The following is an 18,052-nucleotide window of genomic DNA, read 5'->3' as shown; positions in this document are numbered from 1 at the left end:
ATGCAGAACGAAGAAGAGGATGAAAAGGAAGTAATATATAAGAGGAAAATGAGAATAGTAGAGGAAAAAATTCAGGGTTAAACTAACTAACTAACTAACTAACTAACCATCACGCCGCTTCCCCGCAGGGGGTGGGCAGAGAGAATAGAACGCCACACCACTCTGTCTTTGCAAACATTCTTCGCCTCTTCCACGTTCATGCATCTCCTCAGGGTTAAAAACTCGTATTTTTACACTTTATGAAAGCTATCGTAATTATGGCATAGTATGGATGGGAAAAGTAAATGTTTAAGTATAAATCACCCAGACCAATTGAAATGAAATATTTATTTGGTTCATTTTGCAATTGGCGGGAATCGAACCCGCGACGCCAGGTTCTCAAGTGTCTACCATGTGTGGGCTTGATTACAAAAAACTTAAAAATGAGGAAACCTACCTTAAGGAGCTCTCCGCAATGTGGTAGCCTTGGTATCTATTTACAAAAAGAAAACAAAAATAAATTGAAATTATGGGGCTGCATAAAATTTTTAACCCCTAAAAACACTCAGTAATCATTGAATATGGAAAACGGATTTTTCCGGAAATAGAAAATGGGGAAAATACTAATTTCGTTTCTAAAATAGAGAATCTTCATTAAATATTAAATTATTCGGTTAACACAATTTAAAGTCACCCAGTTTTTAAATTATTAGGAAAACTAAACAGATTTTTATTATTTTTAACTGAAAATATAAAAAAAATCGATATTTGTGACTTACTATGAAGGGTCTAAATATTATAGGAAATTACGAAAGCCATATCCAATAACTATTCCGATCCAATAGCTACTGCAGCAATAATACCTACAAGATTTTAAATTATATTTATCAATAATTTTGTATTTGTTTTATGTAATAAATAACCCGTGTACATCTCGACACTCAAGGCAATTGGATATACATGTAGATAAACATTTATTTTATTTATTGGGAATCGAACCACCGACGCAAGTTACACGGTCCAGCGTCTATCGAAACGCCAAGGCGTCATATCGACACAAGTAGCAAAATGACTACTAGATTTATGTCTTCTATAGGTTACACCTAAATTACATTATTATCAGAAACAACCAGTAGGTACTTACCTAGAAATTTGGAAGCATCTGAAAAGAGGATATAATATTCATAGGTGAAATTATTAGTATTTTACCTTGTCCATGATTCGAGCTTGATTTGATTTTATTTCCGGCTGTGGTAATTTAATAAGTCTTATCTATTTACAAAATATTGTTATGTATTCTGATTATTCACCAAACGGATGATATATCAGATGATTTATAGGTGTCGCAACTTGAAGTAAACATATTATACGAAGTGTTTTATACGAAAGAAGATTTTAAGCAAATACTAGTTACGCTTTCCTGAAAAGTCAAGTTATAAATATAGGTTAAAATAACAATAATATATATATATATATATATATATATATATATATATATATATATATATATATATATATATATATATATATATATATATATATATATATATATATATATATATATATATATATATATATATATATATATATATATATATATATATATATATATATATAAATATATAAATATATATATATATAAATTATATCAAATATCACGTTTTACAATTATCTTAAATTTTCCTGATGGATACTATAAAAGTAAAGATAATTAGGTGGGATACCAAGGTACCTACAAACATTCCTACAATTAATTATAGCGTAAACGTTTATAAAGAAAAATATTTTAATCTATGATTATTTTTTGGAATTATTCAATTCTACCTTTAAAAAAGAACAGTTGAAAAACTCATAAAAATTGATGAGTTACGAAAAAAGTAATAAAATATCAATAAGATCATTACAAATAAGAAATAAGATAATTGGGGAAAAATAGAAATAATTAAAAATATATACTTTATATTTTTCAACCAGATACCTATGGTACCCCCCTAGATATCGAAATATTATGAGATATTAAAAAAAAAACCTATGCTTACCACACTTTAAAATTTTCAAGGTAAAGGGTAATTGGTTATTTGTATATCTGTCAGACACTTCAAAATAGATCTTTGGTAATAATAGTGAATCTTGGTACCTACCTGTTCAAGATAACACTATTTTCACAATAAATTTTTCAGAAAAACTATGATAAAATTATAAATTGTATAATTTAGAAAACAATCAATCTCTATTATCTGAATATGAAGTATTAAATTAAATAAAGATAATTGATGATACATTGAAGTTTTTCGTCAAATTTATAAAATTAAGAAAATAAAACTAGTGAAAACATTGTCAATAAAATAATTCTTTCATTTTTTAACAAAATTCACGTCTGTAAACCAACCAAGAATCTTCACTTGAAAGTTCAGTTGTCAATAAAATAATATTAAACGACTCTTTCAGTCGATTTTTTTTTACGTATTTTCTTAAAGCTTGGACAATTTTTTTTATAATGATTTGAATGAAATTTGTCCAACCAAATAATAAATCTTAAATAAACACGGTACACGTGCGCACCGCACGGCGCGCACCCACCGAGTGACGCCGAACTCGGGTGCCCGGGAAGGAGGTGGGGGGAGGGCGAGGCAAAGCTCTCCCCCATTGGTCGGCGGGCGGTGGGCGTGGCTCTAGGAGGGGAAAAAACGCCCAAGAGTGGGGGGTGCCAAGACAAAAAAACATAATTTTTATATGCCGTGATCAATCGCAACGCGCGGGGGGATTTTTTATCCTTTTCCATTGCGGCGGGAGGGGAACGCCCCCCCCCGCGCACCCCGGTCGAGGCGTCGCACTTTTTTCTGTTTCTTCGTCTGTTTTACAAACGCGCGCCGACATCGCCGCCGATAGGTTTGCGTCTACTCAATTTGTCACCGCGCTACCGGCCGGCCGCTCCCGCTGCGCAGCCCGCGCCTCTCGCACCGAAACACTCGACTCGACACCGCTGTATTATTATTTTAATTTTTTAATTTTTCGGGGATTTTTTAAATATTTTTATTTAATTTCCCCCGCTGCGATAGAAGAGTGTGAGTGCAGTCCCCCCTCCATTTTTTCTCGCTCTACCCCCACCAGTCAGGCGCGCTCTCCCCTCCCGCGGATGGCAAAAATACACAGACACATAGACAGGTCAGCCGCCAGCCGTAGCCGTGTGCGAGGACCGCAGCTCGAGGTGCCAATTACCGTCACCTGGTCGCCGCTACCGGGCTACCCGCGCCGACCCGCTGCTGTGTGCTGCGCTCCTGGTAGCTGCCCGCGACACATTCCCATATCTCTCGCGTTCGACTCTAAAAGCGCACGATGCAATCGCTCCGTCTGATTTGACAGGCGCGCTAATACTTTTCCCCAGTGACATGTGAACTCTGTCGGCGTAAAGTCGCGTACTGTTGCACCGCGATATTCGAAAGTTGTTTTTGTGTGTTAACTCGAATAAGTGATTTTCCGAACTCGCAGAACTGTGCTGTACCCCTGTGATACTTTGTGTACGAATTGTTTTGGTTGACTATAAACGATGTGTCATGCGAACATAGAGTGACATTTGGTGATCTGTTCGTAACGTAAACCGATCGCCTCCGAATATACAGGATGACATCCCAATTTGCGTTCAGAGCATCCCCACCTAATCAGGTAAGAGTAGTTACAATTGTGCTCAATTATTAAAATGCTCGAAACAGTAGAAAATAATTATAAATAATTATTTGTTTCCGTAATCATAAAGTCCTTTCCTATTAATAATCAAAATATATTTTTGTTCACAGGAAAAACACATAAAAATGTACATATTTATTTTGCAAATAACTGATATTCAGTGATGTCAGATTTTAAATGTTTTTTGAAATTTTATTTCCTGTTTTTTTTCACTCCATTGAAAAAATAAACAAAATTTCGCGATGCAGGTAATGACATTGGTTTTAGCGAATGGCGAATTGCGCGTTCAGCGATTGTTTATACATATTTTTAAGATGTAAAAAAACGTATATTACAGTTTATAATTTTAACTTTATTTATTTATTTTAATCCTGCTTATTCTCCCCAATATTGACATATTCTATTATTTGTTGGTGTCATTTTTTAAATTAATTAATAAATAAATTTAAGTAGTTCTAGTGTCATGTATGTAGGTACCTACTAAGTACCTACTTGGGTTAATTATTAAGGATTTGGCTACAAAGATAATAAAGATATAGCCTTTATATAACAACCTGCATGTAAGGTTATTTACAGATTTTTTTAATGTATCGGTTAGAAAAACAATAGTTCTCCAATATATATATATATATATATATATATATATATATATATATATATATATATATATATATATATATATATATATATATATATATATATATATATATATATATATATATATATATATATAAACATTTATATATAAACATTTATATATTTATATATATATATATATATATATATATATATATATATATATATATTATATATATATAAAACCAACTCATGCCAACTTATGTGTCTACTGGAATTTTATTTTCAATATTTTAAAAAAGAAAAACATTTTTTAATACGTCATATCTGACCTCTGATAATGTCTTCAAACGAAGTAACAATATTAATATTTTTTAAATTTAATTTAAAGAAATTTATATGGGTATTTAATTTTCATACCTATGTAGGGTAAGATTAACATAGATCACATTACTATAGAAGTTACCATAACGCCATTTCCTTGCAGGGGTAGGCAGAGAGGATGGAAGGACATACTCGTCTTTTCCGACATACACTTTCAGCTTCTTTTACATCCATACAACTAGTCATATATGTCCTCGGGTTACGTAGACTTTTGACACGATTAAATTTTAGTTTTTGATTGGTCGTGCCAAGTCAATCTGCCGTCCTTAGTCTGTTTTCTACTCTCTTAGTCATCCAATCAGTCCACATGCCCGAACCACCTCAAAGAACCTTTCTTGTTTTAATTATTCATCGCTAATTTACAATTCACAATAATATCCTTATTTTTAGTTTAAGTATTTTTAATTCGTTCACAATATTTCCAATATAAAAGAAATAAAATTTATGATCATTATTCTGTAAATTTTACAATATAACTTTTTTAGATAGTATTTCAATGAGAAATATCAATGGTATTTTTAATATATAACTATGTATTTCGATTTCTATTTTTTATAGCCCGTTATGAAAAATACGAATCAAATTATATAATATGTTAAAGTAAGCTCGAATAAATAAAACCTATTATTGAATTCGAGACACCACGACTAACCACAGGACTACAATCCGATTCAAAAGTATTGATTTTTTTTCCTTCTTATATACTAAGGTGTCCAACTCAACTTGTATTATGTGTAGGTCTTGATGACCATACCACATTTGTTCACACAACATAGGACTCCTTACTTGTTGATAACCCTTTTCCTTTGACAGCTAAATTATGCTCAAATAAATAAATAATAATCACTCACTTTTTTTTATCAATTATTCATAACAACAATTAACTGCAAACTGTTCTCAAATATCTTAAATGCCGCTTTCCATTCTATGTAGGTACTTCTACCATCAATTTATAAAATGTATGACTTAAATTTTAGTAAATTTAATTACATATATATATATAATGTAAGATGGGGCTTAAATTTTAGAAAATTTACTCACTGTCATTTCAAATATATTTTTTAAGGTCTTAAATGTTTTATTTAGGTATCTTTAAAAAAGGACGCATCAAGAAACCTACTTTTAACTACAAACTAAATACTTTTATTTCGTTCGTAACGATACTAAAATCTTATTTGTTGTTTTTGAAAATTTAATGAATAATAAATATTTCACGATTTCAACTGAAACTTTTTATGAATATATCTGAGATTATATTTCCGTATTATAAACTAACATATCGTAGTCGTACAAGAGAAAGTGACCAACTACCAAAACGTAAAATGTTCAGAAGGGTCATTTAAGTCACTTTTGCTTGGCAAGAAAATAAACACTAATGCAGTTAGTCATTTTTAACAAGTCAATATATTATACTTCCAAGTTTAAAATCCTTTGGGATTTTTTCAGGGCAATATAAGGCTAGTAATATATCAAATAGTCAATGATCACGTTTTTGTAAAACAATGCACTTGGTCACTTTCTCCTGTATGACTACGATATACCTACCACTGACGGACTAGATTAAACGTCTAAAAATATATTTTCGATTACGTATAAAAAAAATATATTGAATGATACAAACAAACGGCAGCACTGATTTTTTTTATTGATTACACGCCCTGTTTCAGACTCACATCGAATAATTTTAACCAATAATATCTGAAGAGGATTAATAAAAAATAAAAATAAAATGAGAATAAAAAAATACCAAAATAATGTGTGAAACTGGAAAACATTTTTGAAAACACAGTTAGATAGCTTTGTTTTTAATTTATTGGTATGGCCTGAAATATCGAAACATAATGTATACAACTTACAGTAAATTGGTTTTTAATTACGTTTAGAAAGATGAATCTTACAGTGTTAAAATATTATAATAAAAAATCATCCTATAAAAGGTCGCAATCTGTGCTAATATCCAGACTATATATTTCCATTTTCATATGTGTTGGGAAGTCGATAAAGTCTTAGTAAAATATACTCTCTTTGAAATTTAATCTAAAATTTCAGTAAACACACTTAAAATATGGTATAATTAAATAAAAAACTCAAATTATATTTCATAATATCTAATTCATTTTTATTTTACAACTGAACTTTTTATAATGCCACCTAAACCTACAAAATATCATGCATCTTAAGTGCGATTTTTGCATAACAATATTTTTTTAATTTATTCAAGATAAAATCCATAAATATTTAATTCACGGGTATTATATACCTAGCTACCTTCTAAACATTCGTGAACCAATTCGCTCAACACGTGTTTTAGAATAATTAAACAAATTTTAATGGCCAATATTCGAAATATATCTTAAAAGAAGGTTCTTTGTTACTATGCCTTGCCAGTCATTAAACACTGCCTCGTTACGAAAAAGTGGCTAGCCACAGCTACCGATGTTTCTAACTAACCCAGAAGCGGATCTAGTTGTTTGGCATTATGGACGTTTTCAGAATTTATGAGAGATAAAGTATAAATTCGTAAACTTCAAAAGGAAATGATAACATCTCATAACTACCAAAACTAAACTAAGTACACTCTACTTTGTCCTTGCTAGGAGTAGTAACAAATTTAAACTGGTAATTACTAAATTGTTCACATAGAAAGGGGAGAAACGTTGAATGTTGTCTAGTATAATTATTCTTCCCATCATTATAACATCATTCATTGTAAATAATAGTTCAGTTTATATTGATTTTTTAAATCAATCAAACAATTGGGCATTTAAAAAGTTTTACATCGCTTAAACATTCATAATTTTGTGACGTATTATGAGATAAAGAAGATAAAGTTAAAAGTGTTCGATGTACATAGGCTTGATACAATATTTCGCACACTGTAAATGAATTCTGAAATGATCTACAATTTTTATTTTCTTGTTCCTGTGAGTCCTTTTTTAAGGTTTGGTTTCGAATACGCCCCTCATGTCTAAATGATACGTACAGTACGTTGAACGAAACGTAACGAGCTCGGTACTTATCAACGAGTCTAAAGACGGACAAAACAATAAAATAATTCTGGTTTATATTTGTTAAAACAATGCCTTAAATCCAACAGTAATTGGCGGCACCTTTATTGGGCGCGTTCCTAGCTTTACTCTTATTCTGTTGGCCTTGGCTTCTTAAATATTATAAATGTGAGTAGCTGGCTGCTTTTCACAGTTCGCTGAACAAATTCGTCAGTTTCAAACACAGATATCTGGTTAGTTACATTTTTATTTGTTATGTCTGATGGGAGATACTTTCAATTAGCGGGCGTTATTTCGGTTGAAAGATTATAACTTACATTTTCGTGCGTGAATTTTAACACCCGACTTGTCTGCTGAAAAACGTCATACAAATTATAACAAATTCTTTCGCTGATTTTAATATTAGAGTTTAATTATTCTGGTATTACTGACAACGGTATTAATTTAGAATATAAAATATTTAAAATCTAATAAAAATATAAGCGTGTTTTTATTGTATACCAAACAATACTTAAATTAACAATTTTTGATAAGGAAAGTACTTTTAAAATATAAGGTTAAATTAATTAATACAAAGTAATTTAGTTAGTAATTTAGTGTACCTACTGAACTTTGAGAAAAGGTATTTGCGGAGAATCTTAGGGGTGCGGTGGTTTGATTCTGTGAGGAATGAAGAGATAAGGCGTAGGACGCAGCAAATCTTGGTCACAACTGTCGTCAAGATACGGCGATTCAGTTGGCTTGGCCGTGTACTCCGTACCGAGAGCCTTAATCAAGCTTGCCTCTTTTACAAGGCATCAGGTTCGCGCCGCCCAGGACGACCACTGTTGACAATTCGTCGGCAGTTCTCGTCAGAACGGGACGCGGATCTAACTAGGGAGAATGCAAAGGAGTTGGCAGCTGACAGAAAAGCCTGGAGACAGTTTATGGACTCCATATGCTCCACCTAGGGAGCGGATATGGTTTAATATATAATTTAGTTCATTTTCCCTGTTCACTTTCTATCAACATGGCGAAGGTTTTTCCGTGCTACGCTATTAGGTACTGCTACAGGACTTCTACAATTTGAGTCCAGTCGCGAACATTTCAAAGCCAGGACAGTTACTACTGCCAATGCCACGTCTTCTTTCAATGTTACCTACCCCTAAAAATCATTTATACTATATAATGAATACTTAGTTGGCTGGTACATTAACTTTGTAGCACCACTTATGATAATTTTAATAAATTCAATGACGAATATTTATGTTGGACGAAACTCAGTTTTCATTGAGATCCACTAGCGCTGGAATTGGTGGCTCAGAAATAACAGTCGGTACGTATACGTGTAGGTACCTTTATCATAATGCATATGATTGACCTCTTTCTAAATGCGGTATAAAATATTGCTTCTTTGTTTTGGTAAACACAATCGTGGCTTCTTGGTTACTCCATTTAATACGTAGATACTCTTAACGTATTCATATGACATTTAACTACTTAAACGATATTATCATATCCATGGTAGGTAGGTACATATAAATGTAGGTATAACAAGGTATTTCGCTAGTGAGAATAAATAAGTAGGAAAATTTACAAAGTTTCTACTACTGAAATTTTAAATCTTTCTTCAGTTATTTAAAGACTAGGTTAATATGTAGTTTATTCCATTATATACCTATGTATTTAAAAAAATATTTATTATTATTATTTTGTATTTAAAAATATCTCCGTCATTTTAAAAACTACATAAGTATTTATATTATTGATATGGTGGCCCAAAACTTCAATTGGAATCATGCTAAATATAGATAAATAAGTAGGTACCTAGGTACATTATCAAAATTTGGCAATGGTTATGTTCGAATATATAAATACAAGGGTACATTGGGTAATTGAACAGCTTGCGTGAGCATAAATATGTATGGGGTGGACATTTAAACTGTTGTAACCGTCTACCCTGCACCCAGTGAGGACAAAATGTACGTTTTTATTTAGTCTTAAGGCTTAGTATTCGTTGAGTTGCAACTAAATTATCTCTCACTAAACCCAGGTAAAATTTTAAGTTATTTTGGATATCTCAACATAGATGAAGAAGAGTATATAAGTCTGGGCATTTACAGGGCCAGCGACCGTCATAGGCTGGTTTAAGTAATCACTTAACTCGCGTGTAACATTCACTTTACACACGTGTAACAAATAAAAAATAACTCCTGATTGGAGGTAATCCAGATTTGTGAACAAGTATTTGAACTCTATCAAAATGTTGTAAACATTTAACGTAATTATCTTTTTTCTTAAAACGGTGTTTTTGTATTGAAAAATAAGTTTTTCTTTTAAATAATTATATGGATTTGAAAAGACATGGGTTTTGAAAGGAAATTAGTTTAAAAAATATGAAAAAAATATTTAATATACTCACAATATACTCATATGTACCTAAGTATGTCAACAAAAAATATCCAAATACATTTTTTTAACAATCGGGTGTAAAGAGACGTGTGACATCTTCGGTGGTCGGCCGGTGATTAAATTATGTATTAGCGTTGTATTCCCTTAACAGAAGTAGTAAAAGTAGATATAGAGATACCGTTTTAAAGTCGAATTAAAATTGTATTATTTATAATATAACGTTCTTTGAAAATTTTCGTGAAGAGTTCTGCACAGTGGGCTAGACTAGACATGCGAGCGGACAAACAATCGCGTTTTCACAGCCGTACTGGCGACAAAAATAGCATGCACCTATCACCAGTGACATGCTAGCGATCGGGTTTTCAACTAATTACGATTTTATCAAAACCAACCGCGTCCCAGTTATCGGGTTTCTTATGGAGCTAATATAAAACAGATTTACATACCTTCAGTCCATATAGGTAGTCAAGTAAATGCTTATGGTGAATTTACACTGTAAAATTATTGTTAAATCTTTTCGAATTTCAATTAGAGTCAATAAATACCTACTCTGTCCTTTAATGTGATTATAAAAGGCAGAGTGTGATCATCTCTTAAATGGTCAATTTATTATTAGGTATTCCCAGGGCTTTTTTTCAATGTTCCAACACCTTTTTTCATTGATGATTTAAAAAAAATCAATTAGACGAAACAATATTTTATTACAATCTTTAATTATATAATTCTTCAAAATGATAAAATATGGTATTGCAATGAACGTTTAAATGATATTTGAACACGTATTTTTTTTGTAAAAAGCTTGGCATGAAGTGAGTTCCGGGACGTTTTTTGGTTAAAAAAAGCCCTGGGTATTGGATAGACTATACGAAATATTAAAATTATTATAGATATGAATTTTTAACATTGAAATTTAAATTTATCAAAATAATTAATCACATTAGAAATAAAATAAAAAACACATTTAATTATCATGTGCTTCTTTACTTTAACCATTCAGATTTTTTCTGGAACCAATTTTGAAAGATCGGTGAGCTTTTACTTCCGACATAAAAAGCTTTCGAAGGCATTGTACCCATCGCTAAATGTTAAATAATAATTATTATTTCCGTTCGCTTGTTCGACAAGAACAATGAACTTTGTCGTCCGATTTATGAATGCGACACACACACGCATAAGAATTACTTTTAAAAACACATTCGCACACACGCAATGGGTATAACACCTCCACATAAGCACATTGATACGTGCTACATTTACGTAACAAATCATTTTCAAGCACGCGTGCAGTGGTGAATCTATCTATGCAGGTAGCTATTATTCCACTTCCGCAATAAAGCATTATGTGGAAGTTCCACATACTAAATAAATAAGAACTTTTCAATATGGTAGACATAAAGAGTTTTTTTTTCATGACAATTTTTTTCACGCTTAAGTCGACGTATTATTACAGAAACATACCCCATACATACGTTATTGTTTAAATTACTTATACATTTCATGGTTCTTCTATGACGGTTCTATAAATATTAAAGAGATTTTTTTAAACATAATTTTCTTTCGTCTTTCTTTTATCGCTACCTATTCTATTAAAAAAATACAAATTTATTAAGTTTCTTGTTGGAAAACAACTGCGTTCGAATCTAGCCGTGAGTAATGATGTAAAAATCAATAAATGGTATTATACTCAAAAAAATGTTTAATCTAAAAAAAATATACATGTCATTCCATAAAGTTAATGCCAAATCAATAAAAAAAAATTAAACATCCGTGAAATAAATAATTTTATTTAAAATGTTAATTTTATGGTAGTGCTTTTATAATATAGAAGGTAAAGGTTGATTTTAAACAAAATTTGTCAATTGCGAATTTGGGTAGTGGGTAGTTGTGGATCGCTGTAGTTTTATCATGGAAGTAATTTGGATGATTACATGAATCATCTAACGTATGTTTTTATTTATTAAATGTCAAATTCAAACACCAATTTATTTACTTTACTAAGTTTTATTTTATTATTAAAAACACATAAAATAAGTTTTGTGACAATTATTGTTTAAATTTCATATTCGTTTGAAAATGTCATAACAAGGCGATATAATAATTTAAAAAAAATTTATTGTTGTGTTTTTAAATAATAAAATACAACTTAGAAGACTCAGATAATCGGTGTTTGATTTTAACATTTGATATATAAATTAAAATGGAGTTCTACAAATTTTATGCCAAATTAATGAGTAAATCTAACGTATTAGTTGCCAGTTCAGGTATTAATAATAATTTAATGGCCGAATACAGAATCGCGCTTCTTGAACACAACCATTTTAGGTTAACGAACAATTTATTTGAGTCGTTTATTTTTACATCTATAACTTAATAATATGACAGACGATTTAAAGGTAAATAGTCTCTTGTTAGCACCTCGTTTGGTCAGATTCGTCACTGGGAAGTTGGTCACGCACATGGCGGGGCGGAAAGGCGCGTGCGCAGTCCGTGATCACATCGAATCACGAACAATGTAACCGACTGTATGTGTGATTACTATTAGATAAACACACATGTCATTAATAAAACATCGGTTCATACGAGTTCGAATGGCTGAAAACACTCAAAAACCAAAACACTCACCGCATTTTTAGGTGTGTCCGAATTCTTGTACGCAAATCTGGGTTTCTACGCTTAAGAGTTATTTTTACATTTTGACATCTCCACATAGATGAAGAAGAATATGGAAGTCTGACAAATCTGGGTTTCTCCACTTAATGAATATTTTAACATCTGACATCTCAACATATAAGTCTTGATAAAAGTCTAAATAACCTTAAAACATGAGAGGATTGGTAGATAAAACAAAAATATGTTTTACGAATCTAGGTTTCTCAGCTTAAGAGTTATTTTTACATTTTGACATATCAACACAGATGAAGAAGAATATAGAAATATGGGTATTAACAGGGCTTATGACCTGTCATAGACTGGTTAACTGATCACTTTACACACGTGTAACATTCACCATTACACTCCAAACTACTCAATGTTTTGATTGGCAAAAACACTTCTCAATTTTTTGGAACTCATATATACTTATATCATAAATCTCTTTAGGCCTTAAATTTAAGATCAGGAGAGCCATCTATGTTTGTTTAGAAGTGTTTAATGTTCTGTTTTTATATTGCTAAATTAGGCTAGAGCGCATCAGGTCTAAGTTCAAAACAAATCTTCAACCTAACTTAAGATATTTCTAAGGGGTAGAATGATCACCTCGCTTTTCGTCAAATGTAAGGTATGTAGATATGTTTTATAACATATATATATAGGAATCCATATTATACGTAAATTATGAGTCAAAATATTTAAAAATATAACTGCAAGTTACTTATGCAGACACGAATTGAGTATAATTTGCAAATAGAAATTGGTTATAATTATTGTTAATTAAATTGTATGAGATTTGTAGTTGAATAAAATGGCACATAGCAACAAAAGTAATTAATGCAGTTTTAAAGGTAGATCACTTATGCAGTTTGATAGAATAATTTACTATCAAATTATTCTCATTTTAGTAATGTACTTTAAATTGCAATCTGTACAATTTATTTCAAATTAAAATGAATGATTCTTATAAATTAAGGAAGTTAGATTAGGGGCAAGAATTATTTTAAAATCGATGTGTCAGAGCTGGAATTATAATGGAAAAATATATATTTTAATATGTTTTTTTAAATACACTACAATATCCAAAATGAGTAATGAAAATGACAAAATATTATAAATATGACTTATATATCATATATGTAATATGTTTACATAAATAAATAAATTACATTAAAAAATGAGAGAGAGTTGGTAGATAAACCATTAAATAAAATATGTTTTGTATTTATACTTCACAAACTACCTGAATTAAATTAAATATGCAAAAAACACTGATGCATTTTCCTACTTGGATTGATTTCACAATAAAAGAGTTCGTCTTTGAAATTCCTACAATGAGACGTCATAATATGAATTCACATTATAATTCTACTTTTTTCAGTTATTCATTAATGCAGAAGAAAAGAGATAACGAGAAATAACAATATGTACATTAAAATTGTGGATCTAATGTTTATATCTATGAAACAATGGCTTCAACACGTACAATTAATAAATTTCAAACAAAAGAGTGTTTTTATTAATTCTTTTGTTCAAATATTTAAGAAATTAATCAAATAATAATATTAAGTTATTAATAACAGTTTTCATTCTTTTTAAGACGCTCGATTTATACATTACATGTTTAATGATTACTTTTTAATTGGAATCAACATAGAATTTTTTTGGTTACGTTTGTATTAAAAAAAACAGTTATAACTTTTAATTATTTTTATAACGTTCAAGGAGTAGTCTGTACTGTTTATGTAGAAGAATAAGTCGGACGAAAAAAAGAAATGAAATAATTCTAAATCTCTTAAATAACTTATATTCACATGGTTTCTTCATAAATAAAAAAACATACTTTTTTAGGAATTTTTCTTTAAAAATAGTGTAACACAGATAAATAATTTTAACTGGTTAAAATATGGCATAATTATAACATATATATGTAGTGCTATAAAATCCAATTCAGAATTTAACATAAACATCATTTTAAAATATATAAATTAGACGGGAAAAATTGCAGGAGAAATCGTTAATCGTGTATCGTAAATCATTCAAGGGATGAATTTGATTTTGACATCACTTACTGAAATATATTTAATAAAATAAATTTCCTTAATTTAAATATACTTTTTTCTTAATTCGAAAGTAATATGAATAATTTTATTAAAAAAAAACTTTGTAATGTTATGATTTACATCCTGATAGCCTTGGTTTATTGTATAAGAAGATCGTTACATTAAATAATAATTAAGCTGGAATAAAGAGTTAAAAAATATATATATATATATATATATAATTTTGCTGCTTAAAATAACTTTTGAAGAAAAGTTGGAAATTTCCAAATGAATGATATCGTTTTTTTTAAATAAAATAAATATTCGTATACACCTTCTACATTTTCCGTAGTATTTAATTATAATTAAAAATTAATAAAACTGTACGTCGCTGAGAACAGAGAAGATTGACGCGATTAAAGCTAAAATATGACTCCTTTTGCTTTTACAAACACGATACTACGCTTCGATAAAATTAACAAGAAACCGGTTAAATAAAAACCGGTCGGCCGACACCGACTTATGCCGGTGTCAAAATGTTTCTGCTGCTCAGTAATACTTATCTGCCGGTGTTAATACTCCTTTTCACTTAACAGTCCGCCTTTAATCAATGCTCGATGTGAACCGTCTGAATTCGCGATGGCCATAGAACGCGCTACTGCACAAGACAATTACCAAATGAAGTTTTTCGCGCTATGTACAGTAATAAGTAATGAGTTCGTCATTCGAATTAATTATTTGTCAAAATGGTTTGCCGTAATCATTCGATAATATGCGTAGGTATACATGTCAGAATTTATTTTTAAACATTTGATGCACGTTTTAATATTTCACGCTCGCAAAAAAATAGTATTTGTAATGAACAAAATTTGATTTATCTTAATAACGTACTTAAATATTCTACACGATTTTTAATAATTTTATCTTTTAACTCGTTTTTAGGTACATACATTATTATCGAGTAATTTTTGTGAATTATCGCATAAAGAGAACCTATTTTTAGGGAGGAAAATATTACGTAAAGTTGAGAAGTTTTTTTGTTCGTTTTACTAACGACAGGTGCTCATTTCTTCTAGGTATAATGTTTAAGTTAACACGATTTCAATAACTGATTGCTTCATACCAGGAATATTTTTAAACTTGCTTGTAATATAAAAAAATAATGCAAATATAGATGATTCTAATTATGATACACTTCGCGACATTGAAAAGTGCCTGAACATATTATTAAGTTCGCATGTTCGGAGACTGAAGTGTGCACGCACATGCAGTTCGCATACATATATTCGCTGCGTGTGAAAGCAGGCATCTAAACTTAGTAGGTATCCAAACATCAGAACAGCTATCTCACGTATCATCTTGTGTGAGTTGCAAACATAATAATAACCGACAATAAGTATGTAAATTTACGTAATTTCATACGAACTAGTTCTCAACTATAATTTACAAATCTTTTATTGTATCAACATTTGATGTACGTATCTGTTCATAATAAAAGTCAATAAAATTTGTACGAGATTTGATTATTCTCATTTTTAATTTAAGTTTTACTTAGTTAATACCTTTATTTCTTAAAATCTATTGTGGCAGGTGTTTCGATGCATTCCGCATCATTTTCAAACACCGTATTTTGAAAATTTACGGTGTTTGAAAATGATTCGGAATGCATCGAAATACGTGTCACAATTAATTTAAAGAAATAGTGGTATTTCCTAAGTGAAACTTAAATTTAAAATGGATAGATTTAACCACAAATTAACTGCCGAATTAATTAATGAAATTGATTATTATCTTTTGGATTCATTACTCTAAAGGCATATTAAGTTATTTTTCTTATAATTCTAATATAAATTTTGTATAAAACTACTCTATTTTCAGTATCAACAGTATATTTTAAAAAGCTATCACTATTTTCACGAGTTTTAGTGAAGAAATAATTATTTAAGTCTTGTGAATATTTCTTGTATATGAAACTAATATTAAATAAAAAGCAATCATAACAAAAAGCAATATGCTCTGAGATGATCATTGTGTCAAATTGACTCCTATGTACATATGTATAATAGTGTATCTAGGAATTATCAGATGAATTATGATTACGTGTATTGTTTCAGCTGATACAATCGGTTATAAGTGTAATTACGCTATACAATATATAAATAAATTATACATTAATAGTTCGGTAGTTGAAGCGATCAATTGTCACTATCTCTTCTACAAGTAGATATGTAATAATACTCGTAGTTTCTAGTTTTTTTAAAAGGAACCTTATAACTATAGTGAAATAATAATTTCTTTCTGCTTTTAAACTAATTTTATAATTTGTACCATATAACGGTACTGATTACTACAATTTCTCATTATTCCATAAATTGACGATAATTTTTATCTATGTTAGATTGAAGGTTAACGTTAGAAATAGATTTTAAAAATAAATGTGGGTATGTATGATGTTGGAAAAAGTATATTACCATTTCATAAATGTGAAGACATGAAATACCTTTTTTATTGTATTGGTAAAACAATATATTGCTACCCACAAACATAATGTTTGTTAGGAATAAAAGGTTTTTGAATAAAAAAAAATCAAATACACTAATTCAGGTTTCAATGGGTTAAAAATAACACAAGCTGATAAGAGTAAAAGAGCTAGTAGATTTATCGAATTTAATCGATTTGTGTCACCAAAAAATCAGAGCTTTGACTGATCGAACACCGATTTCAGGCGGCGGCTTCAAATGCATGTGATAAGCGATTTTACAAAGGTACGTACACGTAAAAAATCATACATGTCATCCTGTTTACTTAAAAAACGTTAAGTGACGAACCTAGTCTCGTGTGCGACAATGGCATGTGTTAGTGTGTGTGTGTGTGTGTGTGTGTGTGTGTGTGTGTGTGGTATAGTACTTACACATGTGCACCTGCATGTACCTATACATGAGGGGGAATGCCTTCACGTCTTGCGCAATTGTTAAACTATAAATGGCTACATACGTAGTTACATAGAATCATTTAAAAATAATATGTTAAAAATAATAATATTACACGTTCTTGAGAATCATTTATTTTAAAAATGTATGTGTAAAAATGTGATGTTTTCACTCTACATATATCCATTTAAGGTACCATTCCAGGGTAATATTACTCACAGAAATAGTATGAAATTGAAATATCTGTGTGAATAATAAAAATACATATATTATCTTTTTTTTTATACAAAAAAAATATTTTCCTGGATTGGTACCTAAAATAAAGGGCTGACCACCTTTCATTCAAGTATTAACGATCAAGACAACACTGCGTTCATATGGAGCAGTGCCCTATGCACTGATAAGGGTT

General features: G+C 30.1%; 1 protein-coding gene across 2 annotated transcripts in view; it reads left to right on the top strand.

The window, feature by feature from the left end:
- Window positions 1–3,136: 3,136 nt before the first annotated feature.
- mirr (iroquois-class homeodomain protein mirror) overlaps window positions 3,137–18,052 on the top strand; it is a 65,163-nt gene continuing 50,247 nt past the window's right edge. Inside the window, exon 1 of one of the 2 annotated variants that reach the window (XM_088277631.1) lies at window positions 3,137–3,642. In XM_088277631.1, coding sequence (XP_088133757.1) covers window positions 3,601–3,642 — 42 coding nt within the window. In that variant the 5' untranslated portion in view covers window positions 3,137–3,600. Of the gene's footprint in view, window positions 3,643–15,366; window positions 15,490–18,052 lie in introns of those variants that run through there. The other variant, XM_088277632.1, reaches the window with a different exon arrangement.

This window comes from Brachycentrus maculatus, unplaced genomic scaffold (genome assembly GCF_059751285.1).
Source record: "Brachycentrus maculatus isolate JH-2025_06_01 unplaced genomic scaffold, ASM5975128v1 h1tg000048l, whole genome shotgun sequence".
Classification (NCBI taxonomy): Eukaryota; Metazoa; Arthropoda; class Insecta; order Trichoptera; family Brachycentridae; genus Brachycentrus; species Brachycentrus maculatus.
This window is presented reverse-complemented; position numbering and strand designations above follow the sequence as displayed.